The following is a 12,395-nucleotide window of genomic DNA, read 5'->3' on the forward strand; positions in this document are numbered from 1 at the left end:
GGATCCGCACTGTCAGCACTGACATTCCCATGGATCCGCACTGTCAGAGCAGGCATTCCCATGGATCCGCACTGTCTGAGCTGATATTCCCATGGATCTGCACTGTTGGAGCAGGTACTCCCATGGATCTGCACTGTCTGAGAGCAGGCATTCCCATGGATCCACACTGTCAACGCTGACATTCCCATGGATCCGCACTGTCTGAGCAGGTACTCCCATGGATCCACACTGTCAGCGCTGACATTCCCATGGATCTGCATTGTCGGACCAGGTATTCCCATGGATCCACACTGTCAGCGCTGACATTCCCATGGATCCGCACTGTCTGAGCAGGTATTCCCATGGATCCACACTGTCAGTGCTGACATTCCCATGGATCCGCACTGTCAGTGCTGACATTCCCATGGATCCGCACTGTCAGCGCTGACATTCCCATGGATCTGCACTGTCGGACCAGGTATTCCCATGGATCCACACTGTCGGCGCTGACATTCCCATGGATCCGCATTGTCGGCGCTGACATTCCCATGGATCTGCACTGTTGGTGCTGACATTCCCATGGATCCGCACTGTCGGAGCACATATTCCCATGGATCTGGACTGTCTGCGCTGTCCTGTGGATCCGCAATGTTGGAGCTGGTATTATCTTGGATCCACTGTTGGAGCTGACATTCCAGAGTTCGGGAGCCTTTGTGCCCGTCATGTTCCCATGGTTACAAGGTGTCATCATTGTTGTTATGATTGTGTGGTTACATATGTGCGCGGTGCTCTATGTTTACATGGGTTTGCTGTGGTCCCCTGAGTACAGCAGATACTGGGCTCTCGACCAGCTGCCAGGGTGAGGTTCAATCTTGTTCTTTGTGCCCATGGTACAGGCTTATCCATTCAGGGGATGTGCTGTGTGTCCGAACGCAGGGCAAGGCTGAGTTCATAGAGAGCTGTTCCGAGAGATCAGTGAGGTAAGGAGCAAAGCCAGAAAATCTGCAAGGTATTCGCTCCCTCCCTCAGCCTCCACCTTCCCTCTCCACCTTCCTCCCTCTCTCCGTCTCTTTCCTCTCACCCTCTCCTGTCCTCTTCCCTCCCTCTATCTCCGCCGTCTTCCTTCCCTTCATATCCGCCCTCTTCCCTCTCACCCTCTTCTCCTCCCTCTTCCATTCATGTCTCCCTCCTTGTCCCTCCTCTTCCTGCTCCTCCCTCTCCTCTTCCCCTCCTCCCCCTCCCCCTCCCTCCCCCTCCCCCTCCCCCTCCCCCTCCCTCCCCCTCCCTCCCCCTCCCCCTCCCCCCCCCTCCCCCTCCCCCTCCCCCTCCCCCTCCCCCTCCCCCTTCCCCTCCCCCTTCCCCTCCCCCTTCCCCTTCCCCTCCCCCTTCCCCTCCCCCTCCCCCTCCCTCTTTGCCTATTGGGGGTGCTCTGTTTCTCTCTGTTTCTAATGTGCGTGTACCCTACTCTCACCGTTTCTTCACGGGAGATGATGAACTACCAAAGACACAGTTTGTAGAACATAGAACATAGAAAGATACAGCGCAGTACAGGCCCTTCGGCCCTCGATGTTGCGCCGACCGAATCCTACCTAACCTACACTAGCCCAATAACTTCCAAATGCCTATCCAAAGCCCGCTTAAATGACCATAAAGAAGGAGAGTTCACCACTGCTACTGGCAGGGCATTCCATGAACTCACAACCCGCTGTGTAAAGAATCTACCCCTAACATCTGTCCTATACCTACCACCCCTTAATTTAAAGCTGTGTCCCCTAGTAACACCTGACTCCATTAGCGGTAAAAGGTTCTCAGTGTCGACCCTATCTAAACCCCTAATCATCTTATACACCTCTATCAAATCTCCCCTAAACCTTCTCTTCTCCAATGAGAACAGCCCCAAGTGCCTCAGCCTTTCCTCATAAGATTTTCCTACCATTCCAGGCAACATCCTGGTAAACCTCCTCTGCACTCGTTCCAATGCCTCCACATCCTTCCTATAGTATGGCGACCAAAACTGCACACAATACAAAACTGCACACAATACCGTGTCCTGTTTTCCCAACAGCCCAATGCTCGCTGGCTTCTGCTTAAATTTCCAGTTTTTAGAATTCTAATTTTTGTTTAGAAATTCTTCCTTGGCTCTCTCTTCTCCAACCCAACACCCCTCTGATTTATCTGCATTCATCTAACACCGCCCTCCAGTGCGTTTGCTGTTTTCCTGCTTCCTTCATCCCAGACTATAGATCAAACAAAGAACAATACAGCACAGGAACAGGCCATTCGGCCCTCCAAGCCTGCACTGACTTATTTTGCCCTTCATATTAAAACTGTCTTCACTTACAGGATCTGTATCCCTCTATTCCCTTCCTATTTGTGTATCTGTCCAGCTGCTTCTTGAATGTTGCTGTAGTGCCTGCTTCCACCCCCACCTCTGGCAGCGTGTTCCAGGCACTCACCACCTTTTGTGTGAAAAACAAGTCTCGTCCATTTCTTTTAAACCCCCCTGCACACCCTTTGTCCTTCAGGAACTGACCTCTCCACTCTGGGAAATAGATTCATTCTTTCCACTTTATCCATGCAATCCGCAAACTTATAAACTTCCATCAAGTCACCCCTCAACCTCCTGTGTTCCAGTGAAAACAAACCGACTTTATCCAGCCTTTCTTCCTAGCTAAAATCCCCCATATTAGGCAATATCCTGGTAAATCTTGTCCTCTATCCTCTCCAAAGCCATCCACATCTTTCTGGGAGGGTGGTGACCAGAACTGTGTACAATATTTGAAGTGTGGCCTAACTGAAGTTCTCTAAAGCTGCAGCCTAACTTGTCTATCCTTAGACTCACTGCCCCTTTCCAATGAAGGTAAGCATGCCATAGGCCTTTTGTTACTCCCTTATCTAGCTGCACTACCACCTTCAGTGACCTGTGGACCTGCACACCCAGATCCCTCTGCAAACCAACAGACCTCAGGGTTCTGCCGTTCACTGTATAATTTCCACCTGTACTTGACCTTCCAAAATGCATCACCCCACATTTGTCCGGAGTAAACACCACCTGCCATTTTGCTGCCCATGCCTCCAACTGATCTATATCCTGCTGTATCCCCCGACAATCCTCCTCACTATCTGCAACTCCACAAACTCACTAATTAGATCACCACGTTTTCCTCTAAACCATTTCCAGCAGAGGTCCCAGCAGTGATCCCTGTGGAACACCAGGAGTCACAGCCCTCCCACCCCTACCCTCTATCTCCTGTGACTAAGCCAGTTCTGTCTCCAGCTCACCCCGATACCATGTGACTTCACCTTTTGGACCAGTCTGCCATGAGGGACCTTGTCAAAAGCTTTACTGAAATCAGCTGCTTTTCCCTCATCAACATCTTCGTCACCTCCTCAAAAACCTCAATTAAGTTAGTGAGGTTCAACCTCCCCCGCACAAAACCATGCTGCCTATTGCTAATAAACCATGTGCTTCGAAACACGTGTGGATCTTGTCCCTGAGAATCTTTTCCAATGATTTCCCTACCACTGAGGTAGGGAGACTGCAAGGCTCATAGGCCTGTAATTCCCTGGGTGATCCCTGCTACCCTGTAATTCCCTGGATGATCCCTGCTACCCTTCTGAAACAATGGGACAACACTGGCTATACTCCCGTCCTCTGGGACCTCACCTATAGCTAGATAGGATACAAAGATGTCTGTCAATGCTTCAGCAATTTGTTATCTTGCCTCCCTTAAGATTCGGGGATAGATTCCATCAGGACCCTGGGACTTATCTACCTTAATACTTTTTAAGATGCACCACACCTCCTCTTTGTTAATAGCAACTTGGTTTAGAAACCCGACCCTCCCTTCCCTGAGACCATACTCCACCGATTCCTTCTCTCGGTGATTACTAACACAAAGTATTTCCTTGCAAACCTCACCTCCCTCTCTTGTTGCACACGCAGATTCCCTCCTTTGTCCTTGAGTAGGCCAACCTTTTCCCTGGCTGAACTCTTGCTTCTTATATAGGTATGAAAAGCCTTGGGATTATCAGGTTTTGAGAAGATTTGTAGCTCAGGTTGAGGTTCTGCATGTCGGTTTGCTCACTGAGTTGGAAGGTTCGTTTTCAGACGTTTCGCCACCATATTCGGTAACATCTTCAGTGGGCCTCTGGATGAAGCTTTGTCCGGAAGCTCACTGAAGATGTTACCTGGTATAGTGGCGAAACGTCTGAAAATGAACCTTCCAGCTCAGTGAGCATACCTACATCCAGCCTTGGGATTCTCCTTAATCTTGTTTGCACATGACTTTTCATGACACCTTCTAATTCCTTGTTTAAGTTCTTTCCTACTTTGCTGATGTAATTAAAGGGCTTTGTCAGTTCCCATTCTCCCTGACCTTACCTAAGCTTCCTTTTTTTCTTTTTGACCAAGGTCATGCCATTGCTGGGTCATCCAGGGTTCACATAACATGCAGTACCTGTCCTTCATTCTCACAGGAACATGCTGCACCTCAACTCCTATCCCCTGCCATTTAAAATACTCCCACATGTCCCATGTAGATTTACTCTCAAACAACCACCTCCAATCAACACTGTCGTTCCTGCCTAATATCATTGTAGTTTATCTTCCCCCAGATTTAAAACCTTCACCCGAGGACTGCTGTTACCCTTACCCATGAGTATCTTAAATCCCACCGTATTATGGTTACTACCCCCAGCATGAAAACGCAGTCACCTGATCAGTGAAGTTTTCCCTCCCTAAACCTCTCTACCTTCCTTCACTTTCCTCCTTAACGGCATTCTTAAACTGCCAACTCTTTAAGAATGCGTTTGGTCATCTGAACCATGACCACTTGATTTTGTGGATAATATTCCTGTGCAGGCCATGCTAGGTTAATGGTGCTATATAAATGCAGCTCTTATTTCCATCACCGGAGCTGTCTTTTGAGTCTGGTTTTCCAGATATTATTGCTCCTGACTGTCCTGTCCTGTCCTGCCTGCCTGCCTGCTGAGGATTCTCCTGTCCTGCTCCCTCTGAAGGCCTGGTATCCTTGCTTCCAGATGGCCGGTGCTCTACCTGAAGGTGAGCTCAGTGTCTGGGCATGCAGCTCCTGAGTCTGGCCCTGATTTCCTGGCTGACAACGAACACACCTCCCTGTACCTGGTGAGTCTGTGGTTCATCCACATTTGCAGCGCCGTGTACAGTACTGATTCCAAACAGAGCTGTCCTGGGGTGATAGGTCTCATTAGTTCAAGGATAACAGCTACTGCGGGTCATGGTTTTGGGGAATTAAAGAGTCCAAATCTCAAGCAACAGACATTTTTCTTTATTTAAATGATGAATGCTGGGTCCAGCATATACTCGCTGTCCTTAGCTGCTGTTGAGAAGGTGAGAGTGAGCAGCCTTGATCCGCTATAGTCCATGTGCAGCGATGTCCTGGAGTTTCCAACCAGGGGAGAGTTTGCCCCCTGATACCCACTGATTCCAGTTTTGCCCGGGCTCCTTGATGCCACACTTGGTCGAATGCAGCCTTGATACCAAGGGCTGTCCCTCTCCCCTCCCCTCTGGAATCCAGCTCCTTTTGTCCATGTTTGACCCAAGGCTGGAATGAGGTCAGGAGCTGAGTGTCCCTGGGGGAACCCAAACTGGGGGTGTTACTGAGCAGGTTATTGCTGAGCAGGTGCTGCTGGATAGCGCTGTTACTGAGCCCTTCCATCACTTTACTGAGGGTCGAGGGGAGACTGATGGGGGGTAATTGGCCGGGTTGGATCTGTCCTGCTTTTTATGTAGAGGCCATACCCGGGCAATGTTCCACATTGTCAGGGAGATGCCGGTGTTGTAACTGTACTGGAACAGCTTGGCTCGGGGAGTGGCATGTTCTGGAGCATTGGTTAGATTTTGGGATTGGTGACCACACCCATCTCATACCTGCAGTAAGCCATTGAGAGTCATAGAGGTGTACAACATGGAATCAGGCCCTTCCGTCCAATTCCACCGAATTTTCAGAAAATTTATTAAATTATTTAGAAATTAGGCATACATTAATGAATTGGATCAAACATAATCCACCCTGTGATTGACACTGCCTCAGTGTTATCCGAGAATGATGAGGCAGTTAGTGTGCAATATGCTGCTCCCAGTAAACCTGTGGAGAATGCTGTCAAACTGAAGTGTTTGAGGCCTTGTCCCCAAGGTCTTCCCTCAATTGCTTCAGATCTGGCTTCCATCTGAAGAAAGCGACGCCATTGTTGCCACCCCCATTATGAGGGCCTGGTGATCTTCACTGTGTTAACCATCCATTTCAATCCTTCTGATTGTTGGACATGAGGCAACTGCTTATGATGTAGGGGCAACTGTAGGCCATTCAGCCCATCCATTCTGCTGTTCCATTTTAGGACAGCATGGTTGGGCTGACAACCCACAATTCTACCTTCCTACCTTTTCTCTATAGCCCTCAATTCATCCCTTACTGATTAAAAATCTATCCCTCTCAGCCTTGAATAGACTTAATGACCTATCCCCAACAGCCCTCTGCAGCAGTGAATTCCACATATTCGCTGTCCCTGAGGAAAGGAATTCCTCCTCATCTCCGTCTTAAATATGTGATTGTGTGGAGATGCTGGTGTTGGACTGGGGTGGACAAGGACAGAAGTCACACAACATCAGGTTATAGTCCAACAGGTTTATTTGAAATCGCAAGAATTTGGAACATTGTTGCTTCATCAGGTGATGTGTTACTCCATGTCCAGATCTTGTTGCATTTGGACAATATCCAGGCTTGGGCTGACGTTCATGCACATATGTCAGGCACTGACTATCCAGTAAGAGACAATCTAACCTTCACCCCATGACAATCATCAATTAGAAGAATCTAACCACTGACCCTTCACATTCAATAGTGTTGCAATCACAGAATTCCTCTAATACCAACATCCTGGGGGTTGCCATTGACCAGAAACTGAACTGGAATCGTCCCATAAACACTGTGTGTACAGGAGCAGGTCAGCGGCTGAGATTACTGTGATGAGTAACTCCCCATCTACAAGGCACAACTCAGGACTGGGAGGGAATACTCCCCACTTGTCCCTGGATGGGGGCAGCTCCAACAACACTCGAGAAGCTCAACATCATCCAGGAGAAAGCAGCTGCTTGATTGGCACCACACCCACAACCATCCCCTCCCTCCCCCCCACCGACACTCAGTAACAGCAGTGTGTACCGTCCCCTCCCTCCCCCACCGACGCTCAGTAACAGCAGTGTGTACCGTCCCCTCCCTCCCCCCCACCGACACTCAGTAACAGCAGTGTGTACCGCCCCCTCCCTCCCCCCACCGACGCTCAGTAACAGCAGTGTGTACCGCCCCCTCCCTCCCCCACCGACGCTCAGTAACAGCAGTGTGTACCATCCCCTCCCTCCCCCCACCCCCCCCTCAGTAACAGCAGTGTGTACCGCCCCCTCCCTCCCCCACCGCGCTCAGTAACAGCAGTGTGTACCATCCCCTCCCTCCCCCCCCTCAGTAACAGCAGTGTGTACCGCCCCCTCCCTCCCCCACCGCGCTCAGTAACAGCAGTGTGTACCATCCCCACCCTCCCCCCTCCACCGACGCTCAGTAACAGCAGTGTGTACCATCCCCTCCCTCCCCCCCCCTCAGTAACAGCAGTGTGTACCATCCCCTCCCTCCCCACTGACGCTCAGTAACAGCAGTGTGTACCATCCCCTCCCTCCCCCCACCCCCCTCAGTAACAGCAGTGTGTACCATCCTCTCCCTTCCCCCACCGACGCTCTGTAACAGCAGTGTGTACCATCCCCACCCTCCACCGACGCTCAGTAACAGCAGTGTGTACCATCCCCCCCCCCCCCCCCCCCCCCCCTCAGTAACAGCAGTGTGTACCATCCCCTCCCTCTCCCCACCCCCCTCAGTAACAGCAGTGTGTACCATCCCCTCCCTCCCCCCACCCCCCTCAGTAACAGCAGTGTGTACCATCCCCTCCCTCCCCCCACCCCCCTCAGTAACAGCAGTGTGTACCATCCTCTCCCTTCCCCCACCCCCCCTCAGTAACAGCAGTGTGTACCATCCCCTCCCTCCCCCCACCGACAGACACTCAGTAACAGCAGTGTGTACCATCCCCTCCCTCCCCCCACCCCCGCTCAGTAACAGCAGTGTGTACCATCCCCTCCCTCCCCCCACCCCCCCTCAGTAACAGCAGTGTGTACCATCCCCTCCCTCCCCCCTCAGTAACAGCAGTGTGTACCATCCCTTCCCTCCCCCCACCCCCCTCAGTAACAGCAGTGTGTACCATCCCCTCCCTCCCCACTGACGCTCAGTAACAGCAGTGTGTACCGCCCCCTCCCTCCCCCACCGCGCTCAGTAACAGCAGTGTGTACCATCCCCTCCCTCCCCCACCGACGCTCAGTAACAGCAGTGTGTACCATCCCCTCCCTCCCCCCACCGACGCTCAGTAACAGCAGTGTGTACCATCCCCTCCCTCCCCCCCCCTCAGTAACAGCAGTGTGTACCATCCCCTCCCTCCCCCCACCCCCCTCAGTAACAGCAGTGTGTACCATCCCCACCCTCCCCCCTCCACCGACGCTCAGTAACAGCAGTGTGTACCATCCCCTCCCTCCCCCCCCTCAGTAACAGCAGTGTGTACCATCCCTTCCCTCCCCCCACCCCCCTCAGTAACAGCAGTGTGTACCATCCCCTCCCTCCCCACTGACGCTCAGTAACAGCAGTGTGTACCATCCCCTCCCTCCCCCCACCCCCCTCAGTAACAGCAGTGTGTACCATCCCTTCCCTCCCCCCACCCCCCTCAGTAACAGCAGTGTGTACCATCCCCTCCCTCCCCACCGACGCTCAGTAACAGCAGTGTGTACCATCCCCTCCCTCCCCCCACCCCACCTCAGTAACAGCAGTGTGTACCATCCCCTCCCTCCCCCCACCCCCCCTCAGTAACAGCAGTGTGTACCATCCCCTCCCTCCCCCCACCCCCCCTCAGTAACAGCAGTGTGTACCATCCCCTCCCTCCCCCCCCTCAGTAACAGCAGTGTGTACCATCCCTTCCCTCCCCCCACCAACACTCAGTAACAGCAGTGTGTACCATCCCCTCCCTCCCCCCACCCCCCCTCAGTAACAGCAGTGTGTACCATCCTCTCCCTTCCCCCACCGACGCTCAGTAACAGCAGTGTGTACCATCCCCTCCCTCCCCCCACCGACAGACACTCAGTAACAGCAGTGTGTACCATCCCCTCCCTCCCCCACCCCCCTCAGTAACAGCAGTGTGTACCATCCCCTCCCTCCCCCCCACCCCCCCTCAGTAACAGCAGTGTGTACTGTCCCCTCCCTCCCCCCACCGACACTCAGTAACAGCAGTGTGTACCGTCCCCTCCCTCCCCCCACCGACACTCAGTAACAGCACTGTGTACTGTCTACAAGATGCTCTGCTCGTTGCTTCAGTGTCACTGGGTCCGAATCCTGGAATTCCCTCCCTCAGGGCAGTGTGGGTCTACCCCCAGCACACGGACTGCAGCGGGTCGGGAAGGCAGCTTACCCCCACCCTCTCAAGGGGCAATAAATGGTGGACGAACAAGTGATGCCCACGTCCCACAAGTGAGTAAAATAAAAATTTGCCTTGTTTTTCTATACTCCACTGAGAACGGGGTAAACATGGTATGAGAAAGTTGTTTGTCATCAGCGTCTGGAGCCAAGTGGCCTTGGTGATTTTTATCATCGCCTTCCTTTTGTCGATTTTAGTTTGAAATTGGAGTTTGGGAAAGGAGGTAACACTGTAGCTGCTGTTAGGTGAGACCTCATGCTCAGAACAAGCTCAAACCACTCTCTTTCAACAGGGTACCGATTTCTTGCAAATCCTCCAGACCATTGCTTTGTGAATGTCATCATATTTTGCTCTGTGTTTCAGGATGGTTGTGTTAACAGCTTTATCCCCGCCGCAGCTGCATCCAATGGTCATCAATTCTGGGGCAGCACATCTCCCCCTGGACTGACCAACATTGTGGATATCCTCTGTAGCATCATGCAGCCCTACCTGCACACTGGGTCAGTATCTGAAGGTAACAAACACAGATCTCTACTCTGCATTAAACCCCATTGCTGGACCTGTCCCTGGGAGTATTTGAGCTGAAAAATGTGTTGCTGGAAAAGCGCAGCAGGTCAGGCAGCATCCAAGGAGCAGGAGAATCGACGTTTCAGGCATAAGCCCTTCTTCAGGAATGAGGAAAGTGTGCCAAGCGGGCTAAGATAAAGGGTAGGGAGGAGGGACTTGGGGGAGGGGTGTTGGGAATGCGATAGGTGGAAGGAGGTCAAGGTGAGGGTGATAGGCCGGAGAGGGGGTGGGGGCGGAGAGGTTGGGAAGAAGATTGCAGGTTAGGAAGGCGGTGCTGAGTCCGAGGGTTGGGACTGAGATAAGGTGGGGGGAGGGGAAATGAGGAAGCTGGAGAAATCTGCATTCATCCCTTGTGGTTGGGGGGGTTCCTAAGTGTAAGATGAGGCGCTCTTCCTCCAGACGATGGTCTGGTGATGGAGGAGGCCAAGGACCTGCATGTCCTTGGCGGAGTGGGAGGGGGAGTTGAAGTGTTGAGCCATGGGGTGGTTGGGTTGGTTGGTCCGGGTGTCCCAGAGGTGTTCTCTGAAACATTCTGCAAGTAGGCGGCCTGTCTCCCCAATATAGAGGAGGCCACATCGGGTGCAGCGGATGCAATAGATGATGTGTGTGGAGGTGCAGGTGGATTTGTGATGGATATGGAAGGATCCCTTGGGACCTTGGAGGGAAGTGAGGGAGGAGGTGTGGGCGCAAGTTTTGCATTTCTTGTGGTTGCAGGGGAAGGTGCCGGGGGTGGTGGTTGGGTTGGTAGGGAGTGTGGACCTGACGAGGGAGTCGCAGGGGGAGTGGTCTTTCTGGAACACTGATAGGGGAGGGGAGGGAAATATATTCCTGGTGGTGGGGTCCGTTTGGAGGTGGCAGAAATGACGAAAGATGATACGATGTATGTGGAGGTTGGTGGGGTGGTAGGTGAGAACCAGTGGGTTCTGTCCTGGTGGCGGTTGGAGGAGCGGGGCTCAAGGGCGGAGGAGCAGGAAGTGGAGGAGATGCGGTGGAGGGCATCGTCGATCACGTCTGAGGGGAAATTGCGGTCTTTTGAAGAAGGAAGCCATCTGGGTTGTTCGGTATTGGAATTGGGAGTATTTGATGGGGACAGTGTAGAGGGAGCTTTACTCTGTATTTAATACTGTGCTGCCCCTGTCCCTGGGAGTGTGTGATGGGGACAGTGTAGAGGGAGCTTTACTCTGTATTTAATACCGTGCTGCCCCTGTCCCTGGGAGTGTGTGATGGGGACAGTGTAGAGGGAGCTTTACTCTGTATTTAATACCGTGCTGTCCCTGTCCCTGGGAGTGTGTGATGGGGACAGTGTAGAGGGAGCTTTACTCTGTATTTAATACCGTGCTGTCCCTGTCCCTGGGAGTGTGTGATGGGGACAGTGTAGAGGGAGCTTTACTCTGTATTTAATACCGTGCTGCCCCTGTCCCTGGGAGTGTGTGATGGGGACAGTGTAGAGGGAGCTTTACTCTGTATTTAATACCGTGCTGCCCCTGTCCCTGGGAGTGTGTGATGGGGACAGTGTAGAGGGAGCTTTACTCTGTATTTAATACCGTGCTGCCCCTGTCCCTGGGAGTGTGTGATGGGGACAGTGTAGAGGGAGCTTTACTCTGTATTTAATACCGTGCTGCCCCTGTCCCTGGGAGTGTGTGATGGGGACAGAATGTGCAATATCTCCTGCCCTTTGTTTCCTGTATCCTCCCAGGCCTCCAATACTAGATTGGCCGTGCAGTGTCCTGTTGTGGGGTCCGAGTGGGTGTGGGAAGACCACGGTGCTCCAAGCTGCTTGCTCCAAGTTCAACCTGCATCTAGTAAAGGTGAGTGAAGGGAATCCGGGCCAGGGAGAGTAAGCCTGATATTGATGGTGTGCATAATCATTACCTGCCTATACTGAACATTGTGCTGCTTTACCCAAACATACGTACTCCATCCCAGTCCTGACCTGTACCTTGGAGATGGTGAACAGGCTTTGGGGAGTCAGGAGGTGGGTTACTCACTGCAGGATTCCCTGCTCTTGTAGCTGCTGTGTTTATGTGGTGAATCCAGTTGAGTTTCTGGTCAGTGGTAAACTCCAGTGTTAATAGTGGGGGACTCAGTGATGGAGATACAGTGAGGGCTGGAGATGCTGGAGATCAGAGTCAAAGTGTGTGTAACCAGAAGAGAAAAAGCTGGAAAATCTCACCAGGTCTGGCAGCATCTGTCAGAAGAGAAAAGAGCTGATGTTTCGAGTCTAACTGACCCTTTGTCAAAGCTAAAAACAGGGAGAAATAGGGAGGTGTTTATACTCGGCTGAGAGAAGGCGAGTCATGGCTCCAGAAATA

General features: G+C 52.3%; 1 protein-coding gene across 1 annotated transcript in view; it reads left to right on the forward strand.

The window, feature by feature from the left end:
• The window catches only part of pex6 (peroxisomal biogenesis factor 6), a 54,367-nt gene that overhangs the window by 2,916 nt on the left and 39,056 nt on the right, over positions 1 to 12,395 (forward strand). Inside the window, exons 3-6 of the mRNA XM_060847817.1 lie at positions 876 to 959; positions 5,023 to 5,125; positions 9,880 to 10,016; positions 11,780 to 11,891. Of these exons, the coding sequence (XP_060703800.1) occupies positions 876 to 959; positions 5,023 to 5,125; positions 9,880 to 10,016; positions 11,780 to 11,891 (436 nt within the window). The remainder of the gene's footprint in view (positions 1 to 875; positions 960 to 5,022; positions 5,126 to 9,879; positions 10,017 to 11,779; positions 11,892 to 12,395) is intronic.

Source organism: Hemiscyllium ocellatum, chromosome 3 (genome assembly GCF_020745735.1).
Source record: "Hemiscyllium ocellatum isolate sHemOce1 chromosome 3, sHemOce1.pat.X.cur, whole genome shotgun sequence".
In the NCBI taxonomy this organism is placed as follows: domain Eukaryota; kingdom Metazoa; phylum Chordata; class Chondrichthyes; order Orectolobiformes; family Hemiscylliidae; genus Hemiscyllium; species Hemiscyllium ocellatum.